Source organism: Notolepis coatsorum (assembly GCF_963971535.1).
Source record: "Notolepis coatsorum genome assembly, chromosome: 14".
NCBI lineage: Eukaryota > Metazoa > Chordata > Actinopteri > Aulopiformes > Paralepididae > Notolepis > Notolepis coatsorum.
In genome coordinates this window covers 54,404,758-54,423,463 of record NC_140178.1, presented here as the reverse complement: position 1 = coordinate 54,423,463, position 18,706 = coordinate 54,404,758, and the positions used below count along the sequence as shown (strand labels likewise).

The window sequence follows — 18,706 nt, the reverse complement described above, 5'->3', positions numbered from 1 at the left end:
GGTCATCTCTCCCCAATCTATACATCACATACATTGAAAAAGCACCGTTTTCTCTCACCCCCCTCCAGTGCGCGTACTAGTCGGCTGCCGTCACCATCACGTGGGAGTGGTGCCGGGCGTACACGCGGGAGGGGGGATTGGGTGGGGGTGGGGGAAGCCGCTTGCCACTCTTATCTCCCAGAGGGCCTTCGACACCAGCAGCTCCCTGTTTCGACCTTGGTCCAGGAATTTGTTTTGGCTGACTGACTGGCACATTTATCACAGCCACGTCATTTTAAATTTGATTTGAATAGAGTGAAATATAACTATTGATTTGAGTCAAGTGAGTTTTAACAACTCCGTCCAAATGACCAAGTGTCCAAGTGTCTTAATCAGTTCATTTTGGTAGGTCCTGTGCGCGGTAAACAGATCCAAAATCTTCTTATTGCAGTCCAAAAGCTTCGATAATTCAAAAATGACCACGTCTTCAAGTTGGTAGCCCGATTATGATGTCCCAATAGGCAGAGAGGGTTAGCCTTATTCTGCTTCTTGAAGAAAATATGCATGAATCCACTGATTAGATCCATTTAGAGTTGATTTGAGTATAGTCCGGCAACCGGCACGAAGCAGAGCATAGCAGCGTCGGGCTCCATGGAGCAGTAGAGGCGGCGGTAGGAACGGCCTTGAGGAGCCTGGGGAGAGGAGAGAAATGCGACCGTCTCTGGGAAGGGCTGTTAGTCATAACAATAGTTGCAAGACGTTATAATGAAAGGTCTCGTTATCTTGCATTGTTTCTACATAAGCAAGCACACGTTAATTTACATCCACAACATAACTGTGGTATCTTAACAATGATACAAGACGCTTATATTGAAACACGTTGACATTAGGGCCGTTCTTTCAACCTAAAAGTGCACTTTCTTCAACCTCGAACCTAAATTCCTTAGCGACCCGTGTTACCAACGTAAACAAATTGCACAGCGCGCACATTCGAGACACAGATATGAAACGAGTCATACGGAACAAATAGCGTATAACAGAGGCTGAAATTAGACCAATGTGTCTCTCAAACTCACGACAGTAGTACACAACTACATACAGACGCACAAAATTGAATGCATTGATTAACTGATAATCAAAACCCAGCTTAAGCCGTTAAACCCCTGTAGTGAATCACCAAAGCCAATACACACACAGTCGAACTGGAACGGTTTACCAAACATACACTCCCGGCATTCATAACTCGTACGTTCATCTTCCATACGCTTAACCATAACATAACTTACTTACCCAAACAACGTGTTCCCGGGTCCACATTCACGCACAAATCCGTACTTTTAAAAACGTTAGAAAAACGCTCCGATACCCGAATCCACAATCATCCAATGTCTGGAAGTGGACCCATGGTCCATTCGACCTTAATAGTCTTTATTTGTCGTGCAGATTAACACACACATGCAAGATGAAAGACTCACAGGAACACACACGTGGCTCTGCTGAGCTCTAACTGAGAGAGGGAAAGACAGACTGCCCTGCCCTCTGCTGGCATGTGCTGTGCATTACAAGCAACGCATCTGTGATTTGGCGCACAGTCTGTGACGTCACGGTATTGAAAATCATACCGACGGGATTTCGAAATACCCTGGTATACCGTCATACCGCCCAAGCCTAATCCCAACCCCAGTCCACACCCTCATCCACCACCACACTTCCCAGGCAACACTGATGTTAATCATCCTCACCACTATCATCTGAGTCATCATCCCACGTATCCCTATCCTCAGTTTCCTTAGAAACATTTGCACAGTTTTGGCATTGACATAGATCTGTACATGGCAGTTTTGCAGACACACAGGAACATCTTCCTGTCTCACATTTGCCTTGTTTGCAACCGCAGTGGACTACCTGCAACACACTATCAGGGGCCGGATTTGTAGTCATCCAGGTCACTGTTAACTCCCCATCATCGACGTGCCACCCATTGCCAATGGGTGATGGGGCACACATTACAGCTTTCAATGAATGTCTCATTATAGGTGCTTGGTAATTTGCCATCTTGCAGTGTTGGTACAAGGCGTCACTTGTCGGGTGCATAGAGAGTTATATGCCCCTGAGGGCAAGGGTGACCGCACTAACCAGCTAAGTGAAAGGGTCAGATGCATTAGCAGGTGCTGGTTGACTGCGACAGACTCATCAGTAGTTTATTTGTTTGCTGCAACTGCATAAGTGGGGGCAGTTATTCTAAGGTGACGGTCCCAGTAGTTGTTGCAATTGATTTAGTCAAGAATCTGGTGTACTCTCTGTAACAAGACTTCCAAGGCTACAGTATTTTTCTTGGATATGCAAAAGAATGCTGGTGTCTTGCTTCATCGGGGCAGCTTTCAGCAACCGGCCTTTAAATAAAATTGGAAAATGACATGAGTGTGTGTTGTGAACTTGTGACTGAGAATGTCTTTGATTGTATTTGATCATTAACTCAACAAGCAGGCCTGTGGCTAGGGTGACCAGGTCAAAATGGTTCAGTCGCAGGACAGCAGCACTGCTTTTGCGGGACAATGCGGGACACGTAGGTGTGGGGGGGGGGGGGGGGGGATTAAAATTACAGAAATGTATTTATTATTTAAATGCCTTTATTTCATATTCGACGCAGACGGTAGGCTATATATAGCACATTTTGTTATTAATCTTATTAAACTGTATAGATGCTTCACCAATCACCTTCTCAGCCGCTACTGTCTATGTCACCAACATCTTTATTTAATCACACTTTCATCATTAACCCTTTAATCGCCGTTGACGCTTTTCAGCGTCATTCCCCGCCATGCTTATTCTGCCGATGACGCTGTACAGCGTCATTGATATCAATATTTCAAAAATATTTCTCCCCCGGAGACATTATATGTACTGGTGAGCCCCTGTCAACTCTCTAACGGTTCAAGAGCGCCATCTGGTGGCCGATCGGCAGATCGCCCAGGGAAGAAACAGGGAAGTGGACGCTGGTGCTCATTTCAATTTGGTCCGATCACTCGCTATAGGTCCCGGGACTCGAGCTCGACACAATGGATATCGATCCGTTGCCAATAACTCGATAAACAAACATGATTTGGACGTATATACTATTATACAACCTGGAAATGGATCGGGTATTTCTATATCCCATAATAGAAAAAATTCTGTTCCACGCTCATCTCCCAACGGCGCGAGGAAGCTACGGTGAGTTTCAGCATTATTTTGTAATGTCTTCTATACTAACTCATATCACCCACACTAGATGAATGATATAACGTTGCCCACGGAATTATAAACGACCCCCCGCCCATCCGGTCATCATCAGATCATACGTAGTAACTTCTAGAAGTACGTCCATTTGAAATTTTTTTTCTCGCGCCGATTGCTATCAAACTGTATACAATCATCAATATAATGCATTTGGGGCTATAAATCACGTTCTGGAGAAAGCTGCAGAAAACGATAAAAACATACTTATACTTTAGACCGTATTTTAGTATGAATATGTGAATGAAAAAGTATAACGTTGCTACACCCTGAACAATAGATATAGGACTTTGAATGGGCCATGGTAATGTCAATTTAGCAATACAATTTAAAAAGTTATAGCCCTGCAAAGAAGGGGAACTTCTCCATGTTAAATACGGCTGGCGAGGGATGGTAAATTATGAATTTAACCCCGGCGATCAAAGGGTTAAGCAGGTAACCATCAATCTTTGTAAGCTGATAAAATCATTCCATTAATCCTATGCAAACAGGAACATGTGCACTCTCCAGGGAACATTGGCGTTTTGTGACAGAGGAGGAGGGGAGTCTCACCCACTGTACAACGTGCTCCATTATTACTGTACGACTTAAGTTCTAAACCTGTCTCCGGGAAAGTGCACAGTCACAGTGTCAGGGTCTGTGTCTTCACAACAAGCATCAGTGCAGCACAAGATGACACACTATAATAGCCACTGCCCCACCAACACTGATAATAATAATAACGGGATACCAACTGGTCATATATGTTATGATGAATTGAAAATGGGGGACCCTGATGTAAACAAGACGAAAGTCTTTCTCTGGTCTGCATCCCCTTAACAATTGTGTGTATTGAGCTGTACTGTACTGTACCCATTCTGCAATCTGTTAATAAACTTTTCAATCAATCAATCAAAACAATGAAGGCATTTGAGACACTCGCCTCCGGTTTTGGGGATATTAGCCTCCGGATTCTATTGCCCCCTTCCCTCTGGACAGTGTCCCGGCGATACTCCCCGTGTATTCTGTTATTATAACAAACCGACCCTCTGATTCAGTTCTCAATAATAGTCGGGCCAGACTTGCTGAAGAGGCGCTCCTCTGAACAACTATACGTGACGTCCCCCTCTCCTCCATGGGTGATGGTGAAGCTCCTGTGGCAGATCCTGCATTCTACCTTTTGGGGATCATCTGAAACGGATCTCAGCCACGTATACTTCTTGTCCCAGTCTCTGTTATATGAGCAAAGTCTCTTTTTTTGCCTCAATTTCCTTGTTTTTCTTAGCTAGCTAAACAACTTGTATCAGTAATATTGGCGGTCTTTCTTCTGACTACTCGAGTGACTGACATCACACACACAGCTGCCCCGGCCTCGCTCGGACAGGTGACAGGCAGCGCGACTCGCGAGATGCATCCAGCTACAGGACCACAGCACCGACACGCGGACCCACACTCTCCAGACCCTCGCTCCCATTGGCTGCTTTGGGTCACGTGACCGTCCCAATCCAATTCAGCCATTGGGTGGGACGGTCACGTGACCCAAATCAGCCAATGGGAGCGAGGGTCTGGAGAGTGGGTCCGCAAAGTGTCGCGGTCCTGAGAGTGTCGGTGCTGTGGTCCTGCAGCTGGATACTATTGCTCAGCTGCGCAATGCATTGGTTTGTGACGTCGCCCGATTTTTTTATTTTAAATATAAGATGGTATTGGAACGAGTCATTAAATTAACAACATTTAAAACATTTTTTAAATAATAATCTTTGAAAAATTAAAATTTTTTATTAATTAATTAATTTTTTTAATCTTTGAATTGCGGGACATTGTTTTGTTGTAGCGGGACAAACGTCCCAATATCGGGACTGTCCCTCCAACCACACCCTCCCGCCCATCAATTCTTAATGATTTCTTTCCCATCTCCCTGACGGACCTGATAAAACTAGTGGGATCTATGAAAACCTCCTCAAGCCCATTAGATATCATACCGACATGCATGCTAAAAAATGAAGGCGTGCTCACCTCCATTGCTCCGTGTCTGGTTGCCATTATAAACTGCTCACTTCAAACTGGTTGTGTCCCAGTATATTTTAAACGAGCAGTTGTTCAGCCTCTCTTAAAGAAGCTAACCCTTGATCCGTCCCTCCCCAAAAATTATAGGCCCATATCAAAATTGCTGTTCATCTCAAAAATCACTGAAAAGGTTGTTGCCATTCAACTCACTGCTGCCTTAAATGCACACTCCATTTTTGACAAATTCCAATCTGGTTTCCGTCGGAAGCATTCTACCGAAACAGCCCTCCTCAGAGTCTCAAATGACATCATGAGATCATCTGACGAGGGAAAATGTTCTGTGCTGGTGCTATTGGACTTAACTGCAGCTTTTGATACAGTCGACCACTGCATTTTGATCGAAAGGCTGAGGCAGTGGGCTGGCATCACTGGGAGTGCGCTGGACTGGTTCTCCTCCTATCTGCAAGATAGGAGTTTTTCTGTGTCTACTGGCACTTTCACATCCAAAACTGCTCCATTGTCCTGTGGCGTGCCCCAGGGTTCTGTGCTGGCTCCTACTCTGTTTGCACTTTACATGCTCCCCCTGGGAGTAATCATTAGTCAATTCAAAGAGGTCTCTTATCATTTCTACGCTGACGATATCCAATTATATGTCTCTTTCAAGCCTGAACAAACTGACATGATCTGCCCTCTTTGACTGCCTGACTGCTGTCAAGGATTGGATGGCAAACAACTTCCTTCAGTTAAACGCAGAAAAAACTGAGGTTCTTATTATAGGCTCAGAAAAAGTCACCTCAGGGGCGGTCAGGTGGCGTAGCGGAGATTGCGTTCGTCACCAAACGCCGGAGACGCTGGATTTGCCTGTTCGAATCCAGCTCACAGCTCCGGCGTTGTCACCAGCTTGGCTGGCCGTTCACACTAATACAATTGGCAGTATTAGAGGGTGGGAAAGGTCCGGGTCGTTGTAAACAGCGACTCCTACAGTTCGGTCGGGGCGCCTGCTCAGCGCGGATAGTATCTAAGAGGGGTAGTGTGATCCTTCCACACGTTACACCCTCTCAGTGACAGTCCGCGCTGCCAGGTGAAAAGAAGCGGTTGATTGGCTAGACGTGTGTCGGAGGAAGCACGTGATAGCCTCCACTCTTCCAGACCGACTGTGGGGGGTAAGTGCGCAGCGACCAAGAAGGGGATTTGGAATTGGCATAACGACTAACATTGGGATGGGAGAAAATCGGAGGAAAAAGGAGGGGGAAAAAGATAAAAAAAAATCACCTCAGAAGTTGCCACATGCAAGGGGATCCTCAACAAATCTGAGGCCCAAGCTCAGAAACCTTGGTGTGATCTTTGACCAGCAGATGCGCTTTGATCACCACATTAGATCTCTGACACGTACCTGTTTTTTCCATCTACGAAATATTGCCAAACTCTGATCTGTTGTGTCCCAGGTAGAGCTGGAAATGATTATTCATGCTTTTGTTTCATCCCGCCTGGACTATTGTAACTCCCTTTTCACTTGCCTCGATGCATCCACTTTGGGCCGGCTACAAATGGTCCAAAACGCAGCCGCAAGGCTGCTGACTAGGTCCAGAAAATATTGCCACATCACTCCCATCTTAGTTTCCCTTCACTGGCTCCCCATCAAATTCAGAATTCACTTTAAGGTTCTGGTCATCACCTATAGAGCACTCCTTGGTCAGGCACCTGCCTACATCTGCGACCTACTGCGTCCATACACCACGAACAGATCGCTCAGGTTGTCTGATCAGGGCTTGCTGGCTGTCCCCCTGTCTAGATTGAAGAAAAAAGGGGACCGAGCATTCGAAATTGTGGCCCCCAGGTTGTGGAATGCTCTGCCCTTGGACCTTAGATCTGTGGTCTCTGTAAACACTTTTAAAAAGCAGCTAAAGACTGTGCTGTTTAAACAGGCGTTTGGCGAATTATGCTCTATGTAAATCTTTTATGTCTTTTTATCTGTTTTGGCTTTTCCTGATCTTTCAAGTTTTTAATTATTTTCTTTTACCATGCTGCTATCTTTTGCATTTTATTGATGTTTTTACTATGTGAAGCACTTTGTGACCCTGGTCTGTGAAAGGTGCTATATAAATAAACTTTACTTACTTACTTACTTACTTACTTACTTACTTACTTACTTACTTACTTACTTACTTACTTACTTACTTACTGTGGCCTCACTCACTCACCCCCACCCCCACCCCACCACACACACACACACACACACTAGGACAGGGGTCAGCAACCTTTACTATCAAAAGAGCCACTTTTCCCCCCTCCCACAAAATAAAATGCTCAGGGAGCCGCACAACCTATTTACCCTTAAAATGAAGATAACAGTGTATAACGTTTTATATATCCCCAAGCATACCCCACATTTAGCATAAAATGCCTGACAATTGCATACCCAAAGTAATTTGCGATTTATTATACTTTATACTTATAGCACACAGTTTGTTGCATTAATGGAATTATAAAGCAACGAAAAGAAAAATGTTGATTGCTGTTTTTACCTGTTATAACAAAGGAAAACTTCAAACTCTTATGAAGTGGAGAAAAAAGACTGGCTGTGTAGACCTATTTTTTAATAAAACAAGAGGAGATAAAACACTGGTGTCTGTAGACCGACTTTGAAATAAAACCCTGAACTATTCAGGTATATTTGAGTCCTTCCCTTATTTATGGAACATTTATAAAATAAAAAGTAGTCCACTTTGAAAAAAGACTACCATGTGTAGACCTACTTTGAAATAAAACACAGAAAATGAGAAAAAAACACTGGCATCTGTAGACCTACTTTGAAATAAAACCCTGAACTATGCAGCTCTATTTGAGTCCTTCCCTTATTTGTGGAAAATAAAAAGTAAAATTTTCATTGTTCGCAAATTTCGCACCACATATCAGGCATACATGCATCGTTAGTCGTGAAAGCAAATTAATCTGTCCACGCTGAATTAAACCCTCTATTTTCCTCAGACTTTCCTTTTTTTGGATTTATCCATGGTTAGCTTACTGGGGGGTCGGAAACTCAAGATTAGCCACTTCCAGACGGCAGGGAGAGAGGCGCGGGGTGTGACGTACTGTATATTTTAGTTGATGAAATATTTTTGTTGACTAAATATTTCAGTTGATGAAATATTTTTTCATTTCAGTGTCGCAGTATGACATCGATCTCCAAAATAAGAGAACAAAAAAGAAAAAGAAAATTTAAATAAAAAATATATATATATATTTTTGTGGGTCAGGGAGCCGCACCTGATTGGCTAAAGAGCCGCATGCGGCTCCGGAGCCGCAGGTTGCCGACCCCTGCACTAGGACAATAGAGCTACAGCATGCACCCATCCCCCAGTAACAATAAACTAGATGGCATACAGTATCTGAAGAAAACTAGAATGCTAGTTATGTAAACTATAAAAACAGCAAAACTGTCGCAGCACAGCATCAAATAGTGTATTTTTCATATTAGTGTAGCTAGGCTTATTTTTTATACCTGCAGACAATGTTTCTGCTATGGTCCCTCTTGCATTTTCCTTTCACAGTCGCATACTTGTCCATTTTCTTGCAAATTATGCACAAGACTGGAAGTACAGGGCCGGAAAAAGCTGGTAGGCCTGTCCTGGATCGAAGTTTTTTCAGAGGACTTTCACTTCTCGCCTGGCAAGTTAAGCCACCGTTCGACGCAGTTTCTATATGTATCCCACTGTCTGTGTAACATCTTGTACACTTTCTTTCTGAATGGACGTTTCTTCAAAATCCTGCAGTTGGTTTGCCAGCTGCCTTCAGTTTCAGTTTATTTAAAAAAGGACCGTACACATTAACTCTCTGTGCCAAAACGTAATATCTCGTGTTTAGATCCTTTGATCTTTTTCCTTTGATCCCCATTCTAAACACTCAGCCGGAGCTCCCTGGGTCTCCTTGGCACATCTGCCTATGTTGGAAATGCAATGACGATCGAATATCCCCAGGTGGCACTATCGCCTACCTTTTGAACTGGGGATATCACTTGTCTTCCAGTACTGACTTACCTCCGGCTGTTTGCGCCTAGGAGTGGATCACAACCTAGCAATCGGTGGAAGATTTGGTGCCTCAGAGCTATTCTTTCCCGTATGGTAGCCATGCCAATATACACAAGTAATTGCGATCGACTGGGATTTATTCATTTTGGAGTACCTTCTGACTGAGGTATGGTCTATCTTAACCAGCTGGTATTTTTTTTACATAAAAAAATCAGTGTCAGTGTCGTATTTTACCGGACCTAAAACATGCTTTTGGTAACAGTTTCTAGTTAAAACGACCCCCCCCCCCCCCCCCCCCCCCTTGATGATTTTGTGAAGACACGTATGTATATGGTATATACCTTTTTGATTTGGAAGTATTTGGGGTTTCAGCCGAGCAACCAGAACGATTTGGGCATAATGCATATAACGTGTCATATTTTGCGATCTATGAAGAAATACTGGATTATTTAGGAAAGGGGCGATGTTTAGAGTGTAATAGCACACAAACTACAGTATGTAGAAATGAACTGGTTAGTCACTCTTGGACTATAAACAATGCCTGTCAAATGAGCCTACTATTGTCTCCATAGCTATAATACAGAACACACAATGGGTCCGCAAACATTGCGAAAATGGCCAATAACGTTGGCGCCATTGAGTAAAGATGGGAAAAGAGTGGCAGTCAATGAGTTAATCATAATTTCTGTAAATGTGTCGGTTTTAGCCAGCTGGCTAATTCGCAACTGCAGTCCTTTTGGCAATATGTTATAAGACCGACCTTGCTAATCGTATTCAGCAGGTGAAGACGGAACATCTTGTCCGACCCTCTCAACATCTTTAAAGGGGTGCCTCAGGGCTCCATCTTGGGTCCCTTGCTGTTCTGTCTACATCAACGATGTAGCCAAGGCTGCTGGAAATTCACAGATCCATCTATACCAGGGGTAGGCAACCCTAGGCACGCGTTCCTGCATAGGCACGCAGGGGCATTTTCATAGTCAAATATTTTGCACTGTTGTTGCATTTATCTTGTTGAAATCCTCCCACAGGTTCTTTTTACTACCACATATTTAATTGAGACCCTTTATTTGTTTATTATTTCAGTTTAGCTGGAAATACATTGCTACATCATTCAGTAACATTTGCAGAGCCTTATAACAAAAACATTATTACGGTCACCATTGTGACCAGTGGGATTAATCAACAAATTGTATTATTTATTTTTCTATTTCATTGAACATTGCACATGTTAAAAGCAATTTTTTTTACTCAAAATGTGAGTATTACCAAGTCAACTTGTGTTCTTAAAACAATGACAATAAACATAGTTTTATTAGGTTGAAATAATGTGGTTGTGTACTAGTGTTGTCAAAAATATCGAAATATCGATACTTAATATTTAAAATGGTTTCGATACTCATTTCCCGAAGTATCGATACTTTCTGCAGTACCGATACCAGCTGGCTTGCTCCCGCAAGTTGTTGACAGACAGACGCGCTGCCAGAGCACACTTGCCCTTCCGCCTCCTCCTCCTCCTCAGAGACCGGCAACAGACACAAGCTGCTGCAGCCTCCTCCCCCTCACAGCCGGGAGCCCTGTCTTCAGTTTGTAAACAAAGCTATTATTAGCTAACGTTAGCTGTCGTTCCTCCGTTAGCTTATGCTAGCTAGCTGGCCACATTTATAATTACTTCATGGAAACGGAGTAACGTCAAGCCGAGCCCACCCACACTACACCAGTACACGCATGAACTCGACACAACTACCCCGTTTCCAACGTTAGGTCGAGCGGAGCCCATCCTACACTAGTACACGCATGAACTCGACACAACGTTACCCCGCCTCCATGAAGTGTCCAATTAGCAGCAATGTTGTTGAAAATGTAACGTTAATAAATGCTCCGAGCATAGCTCCGGATAGGGGTGGACGGTATGGTCTAAAATGTATATCACGGTATAATTTGAAGCATAGACGGTAACGGTATATATCACGGTATCAGTGTTTCCGTTAGAATATTTTTTTTTGCCTGATAGGCAGGCTATATAAAGAATGACATCCTCAAGGCATGTAGATTTATAATATTTTAACTTAAAACTAGGCTACTTTTGCGTATAAAGTCATTATATTCCAAATAAAATAAGTCCCGAGTCCGTGCTGCTCCCATTGCAAACAGCCGGGCTGGATGCTGGATTTTGCTAGAAGCATATGTAGCTGCAGAGCCGCAGAGCCAGCGGCGCTTTCAGGTCTGGTCACAGCTTTCAGCCGTTGGGTGGGGGGGGCGCTGTTGAGCGGATCTGACCTGAAAGCGCCGCTGGCTCTGCGGCTCTGCAGCTGCATGCTATTCGCAAATCCACTGCTTCCGCCGTCCTCCCGGCTCCCGCTGCAGCCGTCGTTATCATAACACTACACGCATATCATAATGTTTACAGCAAACTGTAGTTGATCACCAGGTATGTTTTATTAACGTAGAATAATTCATATAAGAAAAACGATAGGGTCATCTCTTACCTTTCTCCACTGGTTAAAAATGCCAGGAACTGAAATTGAAACTTGCTGTGCGCCGCGGTGACATGTGTTTATTATGAAATGACAATTGCGTGTTGACACGCCCACTGTGCGAAGCCTCCTAAATAACTTTTTCCAGTTTGCACATATCTATTATCTATGACTAATTCTATCTATTTTTAAGGGCAAATGCGATTGAAATAGTTGCGCTGTGGTTACATGACGTCATTGCTATTTTAGAGCTACTCTACCGGTTACACGGTATAGTCAAAATCCATACCGTATACCGTTTATACCGTCCACCCCTAGCTCCGGAGAAATCTCCCTCTCTCTCTCTCAAGTACCCTTGTTTTCGGGTCATAACTAGAAAGGTGCGCTCAGTAGACCTCAAATCTCCAGCAGCCTCTCTCTCTCTCTCTCTCTCTCTCTCGCTCTCGCTCTCGCTCTCGCTCTCGCTCTCGCTCTCGCTCTCTCGCTCTCTGATCTAAAGATAAACAAAGGGGTTTAAAAGTGTTATATTTATCTTCTCTTATAGTACCAGAAAGAAGCTGAGGAGAATCAACCAGCAACAAAAGCTACATTTGTTTAAAAAAAAAATTTAAAAAAGAAAAAAATATATATATATATATATATATTTTTTTTGGTATCGAAATAGGTATCATATCGAAGTCGAAATTCCAGTATCGTGACAACACTATTGTGTACTTATTTTTCTGTTAACTTATTATGGATTGAAAACTGAACCTTAATGCACAACTCAATTCAATATTTTTAAGTTCTGGTAACTTATTGTTATTTTATTTTTTTACAGTGTAGTCTTGCGATCAATCAAAACTTATTTACACGATATACCTCACATTCACCCTCCATTCACATCCTGGTGTTCTCCATTAGGCCTGTAGGTGGAGCTATGACAGCACACGTACAGTACACACACCGATGGTGTGTGATGTGTCCAAAAATGAATGGGTAAATGTGAGTGAAATGGTCGCACTGCATGCAGCTGTTTGTCTGCATTGCATTCTCCCCCCCGCCCCAACTCAGATTTAGGGTTGATACAACCATCATAATAATATTGTTAATAATAACAATAACAATAATGATGTAAAAATTATCATTAACACTTTCTTTGCCAGGCTTATGTACATCCTTATACCATCCTCTGCCAGCTCTATTTGTCTATGGAGAAGTTCCCCTTCTTTGCAGGGCTATAACTTTTTTAATTGTATTGCTAAATTGACATTACTATGGCCCATTCAACGTCAATTATCTATCGTTCAGGATGTAGGAACGTTATACTTTTTCATTCACATATTCATACTAAAATACGGTCTAAAGTATAAATATGTTTTTATCGTTTTCTGCAGCATTCTGCAGATTTATAGCCCCAAATGCATTATATTGATGATCAAATACAGTTTGATAGCGATCGGTGCGAGATAAAACATTTCAAATGGACGTGCTTCTAGAAGTTACTACTTATCATCTGATGTTGACCGGATGGGGGGGGGGGGGGGGGGGGGGGGGGGGTCGTTTATAATTCCGTGGCCAACGTTAGATGATTCATCTAGTGTGGGTGATATGATCATTAGAGCAGTTTGTATCGAACACGGTAAAAAAAACGCTGAAACTTACCCCAGTCTCCTCGGGCCGTTGGGCGATGAGCGTGGAGCAAAAATATTCCTATTATGGGATGTTGAAATATGCGATCCATCTCCAGGTTGTATAATTGTATATACGTCCAAATCATGTTGTTTATCGAGTTATTGGTAACGGATCGCTATCCATTGTGTCTAGCTCGAGTCCCGGGACCTATAGCAAGTGATCGGACCGAATTTGGATGAGCACCAGTTTCCGTTTCCGGTTTGGGCGATCCGCCTATCGGCCACCAGATGGCGCTCTTGAACCGTTGGAGAGTTGAGAGGGGATCAACAGTAGATCTCAAGTCTCCGCGGGAGAAATATGATTGCGATCACAGATTTTTGAAATATTGATCTCAATGACGTGTTACGGCGTCATTGGCAAAATTAGCATGGCGGGGAATGACGAGTTAAGGCGTCCTTGGCGATTAAAGTGTTAAACATACCTGATTATGAGAAAAAAGGTTACGATGCATGGAATATTGTTGAGGCACACTAGTTACAACTATATTTCAAACAGGCACTCAATGTCAAAAAGGTTGCTGACCCCTGATCTATACGCTGACGACACCATCTTGTACTCGGCAGGCACTCCACTCTGCGGCATCCACTCTTCAAATTTGTCTTACCTCTATTGAACAGTCCTTTCACAGTCTCCACCTTCTTCTCAACTCCAAAAGACTAAATGTATGCTCTTTGACAGAAAGCATGACACTGCTAGCACCCCTAAAATCACCTGTGCCTACGGCTCCGACCTGGAGTTTGTTACTTCTTATAAATACCTTGGCCTCTGGCTAGACCCATCCCTCTCCTTCTCTACTCAAATAAAACATCTGCAGGCGAAACACTCTTGGCAAGATGACCATCCTCCCTATATTTGATTATGGCTACACCATCTATAGAATGGCATCCCAGTGTGCCCTCAGAAAACGCAACATACTCCATCATTCCGCCATCCATTTTGCCACTAGTGCACCCTTCACCACTGTGACCTTTATAACCTGGTGGACTGGACATCTCTTCACACCAGAAGCCTTCTTCATTGGCTTCAAGTCATCTACAAAACCATACTTTGTAAAACACCTCTCTACCTCTCCTCCCTTCTGCACGTCTCCACTTCTAACTACAACCTAAGGTCCAGCAACTTCATCAAACTCACCATCCCCAAAGCCTGCACGGTTTCCGGCCGCAACGCCTTCCGATTTGCTGCTGCATCTGACTGAAACACATTATAAAACACCCTTAAACTCACTGCCCTCACATCGCTCACTGCTTTTAAACAATCTGCAACAAATCATAACCGACTGTTGCACCTGCTGACTGCCTCCCAATTGCACGCAAAAACAAAAATTAGCTAATCTCTAGTTTTAGTTTTTAAGATTGTGTAAGTTAAGAAGTGCTGTTTGGGGGCGAGCTCCCGTAGCTCACCGCGTACCTCGGCGCTATCTCTGCGTCGGGGACAACCGTGCTCGTCACGGATCTGGGGTACACGAGTTCGATTCCCGGACCCGCCGTATTTTCTCAGTGTCTTCCCCTACTCTACATCCCATTCAACCTGTTTCTGTCGGTCATGCTTGACCAGAAAAAGCGATAAACGCTAAAAAAATAAAGTTTAAAAAAATAAATAAAAATAAGTGCTGTTTGGGTGAAACAAATTTTTGGTGAATCGTTTAGGTCGAAAAAGAGAGAAAGTTAATGAGGGGCATTTTCATGTCGTTTTCAGTAGTTTATTGAACATTTTTGGTGGAAAAACCATATCAAACTAATTGTTATTCAATATGCATTTATTTTATTAATGTTTGCCAAGGCAGGGTACACAGGTACACAGGTACCCTGTGGCGATGAAGCGAGTAGGTGGGTGTAGCTGCAGGCAGGAAGCCGTGCAGGAGAATGAAGTGTTCCTTGAGTATTCCCCTTGGGGAAATTCAGGTGTCATAGCAGCATGGGGGAAGGGGAAGTACAGGCAGGGGAAATAATAATAGAATAGAATAATAATAGATTGGTGAGGGTGCATGCCTTTCACTCCCCAAACTGGGCTGGCATAGTGAAGGACTGGATGAATGAAAGTCTGGTGTATTTGCTTTAGAACGTCACATGGGAGACCAGCTCTTTTGGCAACACTGAGGTTGGATCCTTGGCTGTGTCTTTGAGAGCACATACTTGATGTGGTGCATCACATGACAAATCGGATGATATCTGAACTCGGAACAGTTTAAATGTGGAGACTCTACTGTCCAGTAATTGTTGGAGATGGAGGGAGGAGTGGGGGTGTTGTCCTTTTCTCCTGGCACAGATTACCATATCCATGGTCTTGGCTTGCCAGGGAAAACTCCTGTCCCCATTCAACCACAGAATCCAAGGCCTTCTGAGTCAGGCCAGGTAGAGACCCCATCAGGAGCTCTGTAATTGTAAGGTATTCTGCATATTTCACTGGGATAATAGAGGAAGGCTGTTGATGCAAATGACAAAGAGCAATGGGGACATTGGCCCTCCCTGGGGCACACCAGCTGGTAGGGCCGTTGCAATAGACGCAATTTTGCAATACTGTGCTATTGACAAGCCAACCACAGGGGGTGGCGAGTCACACCGCAATATTCAAGTTTTTTTTTCACAAGGCTTGTTTTACACTTCAATGCTGTGTATTAAATGTTTAATAAATTCACAATGAAACACCCGCCCTGGAAAACCTGGAAATTCAGAGACTAGATTTCTAGACCTGGAAAAGGTACAAAAATGACCAAATATTCTAGAGAAAAATAATCTTTGGGACCCACGTGCCAAGTTTGGCCCATGCTCCCTTTGTTTTAGCCCGCCATGGCTTTGACAAGCCCCTGCTTATTCTCCTATTTTTAAAGTGCTGTATAATCCTAACTGTAATGACTACAAAACGTACATTTTGTGATGTGTGTAGCAGTCGCCTGTAATGAATGAGAGTTAAATATGTCGATACTAGGCCTTTCGGTATGACCGTTTGTGAGCAAGTGCTGTCCTGGATTGTCAACACGTAAATATCACTATGTATATAACGGATGTGATCGCTGTAGCCACGCCCCTACTGACCATAGCCATATGTTTTACTTCTGTCACAAACTATAACCCTAACCAACCATCTTTGGAGTTCCTGGAATCATTCACAATTCGTGCACTAGTCAATTAGCAGTTATTACATTTTCCTCATGGTGTGGAGGAGGATTCTTTTCACTTGGGAATCACCTGGTCCCCCTCATTTACAATCTTCCTGATTGGAAGACATGATGATTTTTTTTATTAAGTTAGTGAAAATCAAGTCCACACTCAAAGGCTTCCCTGAGAAGTTCACTGCCAGATGGCAGCCTGAAAAATGTACGCTAACCCAAAACATTTATATATGTAGGTCCCGGAGGGTTAAATGTCATAGCAATTTGCTTTGATGCACATGAAATCCCTGTAAAGTATGTAGAAAGATCATTACTAGAAGATGAACAGCGTTATCTGTTAAAAAATAAAGCAAGATGGGACTTGAGTGTTGTCTGTACATTATAACTGAATGGCCAACCCACTCAACGGCCAGATGTATCATTCCATGATCAGCTTCTATCTCATTGAAAACACAGACGACAGGACCTACTTCTTAATTCCACGAGTCCCGTCCTGTGTGAATAATGCTCAATTCCCATTTTGTAACTCCTGTAGTGGAACTGTTGACATTATTTTGGTGGTGAAACATATTGGACGAGGCAGACTTCGCCTCAGGTCTTCGAGAAACATTCTCAACGTAAATATCTTCATGATAACCCTTTAAATGTTGGGTGTCTTTGACGCCAATGGTGATTTGGCTAGCCAAGCATGTGATTCCCGATACAATCGCTGAATACAATATACCGTATTCTCTTTTTGTGTTATGTGATTTCCTACATGGTCTATTGCCTCTCGACAGCGCATTACTTGTGATGGTCATACTCTGCAATTAAGATTTTCAGCCATTTCTAATCTTTCTTTCTCTGCTTATTCCCCTCTTAATTCATCTCCCTTTTTTCTCTCTAGATGTTTATGGCCTTCACTCACATGGTCCTGCGGGCAAAGAAGCAAAGCCAGATCCGTACGGAGAGAGAGCGTGATAGAGAGAAAGACACAGTCAACATCAACGCCCAGAGAGACCGTGATCGCAGAAGACGGAAGAAGTGCTGCTGAGATGCTCCAGACTCTCAACTCGGAACCCCATCCGCCACTTCTTCTGCTTACGTCAAAGGATTACAGGGGAAACAATATTGGGAACATTGTGCCTTTTTACCCGATGAGTTTTAAATTGGGAGTGAACGTCGCACAAATAAGCGGTTCATACTTTACCATGCCGCGCTACGTCAAACACCAAAAGAGTAGGGGTTAGGGTTGTGCCCCTGGCCATGATCGCAATAATTCCAATAGACGTAGGCCAATGGAAAGGGGGGGGGGGGACTGACTGAAAGTATGTTAGCACTGCATGTGAAAGCCCAGGGACGTGTGGTAACTTTGCACTGAAAACATGAGGGGTAGCAGAAACGGGAAACCACTGTTATGTGCCGACTATACTTAGCTGTTTTTTATTTTTTTTCTGACATAATGTGTTACATGTCATTATAGTTTGTGTTACATGTCATTCTGTCTTTCAACAAAGTGGTGTCCTAAAAATGATCAAAGTGTTACTAAAACCGTAACCTAGAAGAGACGCTCGGAGGGTCAGTTTCATGAGTACAAGTTGAGCATCTGTATGCCTTACTTTCTGAATGTGTCTATAATCAAGGACTAGGACTAATCTTGACGCTATAAAAGGTTTAACAGTGATTAGTGACTGATGTATTTTTAATGCAGATGACTGTTGTGTGGGAAAACAACAAATAAACTGCAATAAAGCCAGCATGTCTGTAATGAACACTAAACTTTGGGTCTCAAGTTGAGAAAGCGAGGATATTCTCAATCATGTACAGGTTACGTGTGAGAGACTGAAAATGGTAGTTTGATCATTTCCAAGTCTTGAACAATTTGGTGCATTTGATGCAAGGTTATTATAGAAAACAAACTAGGTGTGAACAAATATTTGTAAACTAGACTTTAGAAGAAGAAAAAAAACTAACTAACTATATTGTATAACACAAATAAAAATATACAGAAATAAAATTTGTAATCTGTCAATTTGGTCAAATTTGTCAACACAGCAAGCATATTTGTGTATAATGTTCATTGAGACTGGGGTGTCTACATAAATGGACTGCATTTATATAGCGCTTTTATCCAAAGCGCTTTACAACTTATGCCACATTCACCCACACATTCACACACCGTCAGCGGAGGCGACCATGCA

At 43.1% G+C, this 18,706-nt stretch overlaps 1 protein-coding gene across 1 annotated transcript in view; it reads left to right on the top strand.

Moving 5' to 3' along the window:
* Positions 1–18,494, top strand: part of LOC311240260 (ras-related protein Rab-35) — a 55,971-nt gene extending 37,477 nt beyond the window's left edge. The window contains exon 7 of the mRNA XM_084328814.1: positions 17,413–18,494. Within this exon, the coding sequence (XP_084184940.1) occupies positions 17,413–17,559 (147 nt within the window). The 3' untranslated portion in view covers positions 17,560–18,494. The remainder of the gene's footprint in view (positions 1–17,412) is intronic.
* The last annotated feature ends 212 nt before the right edge of the window (positions 18,495–18,706 follow it).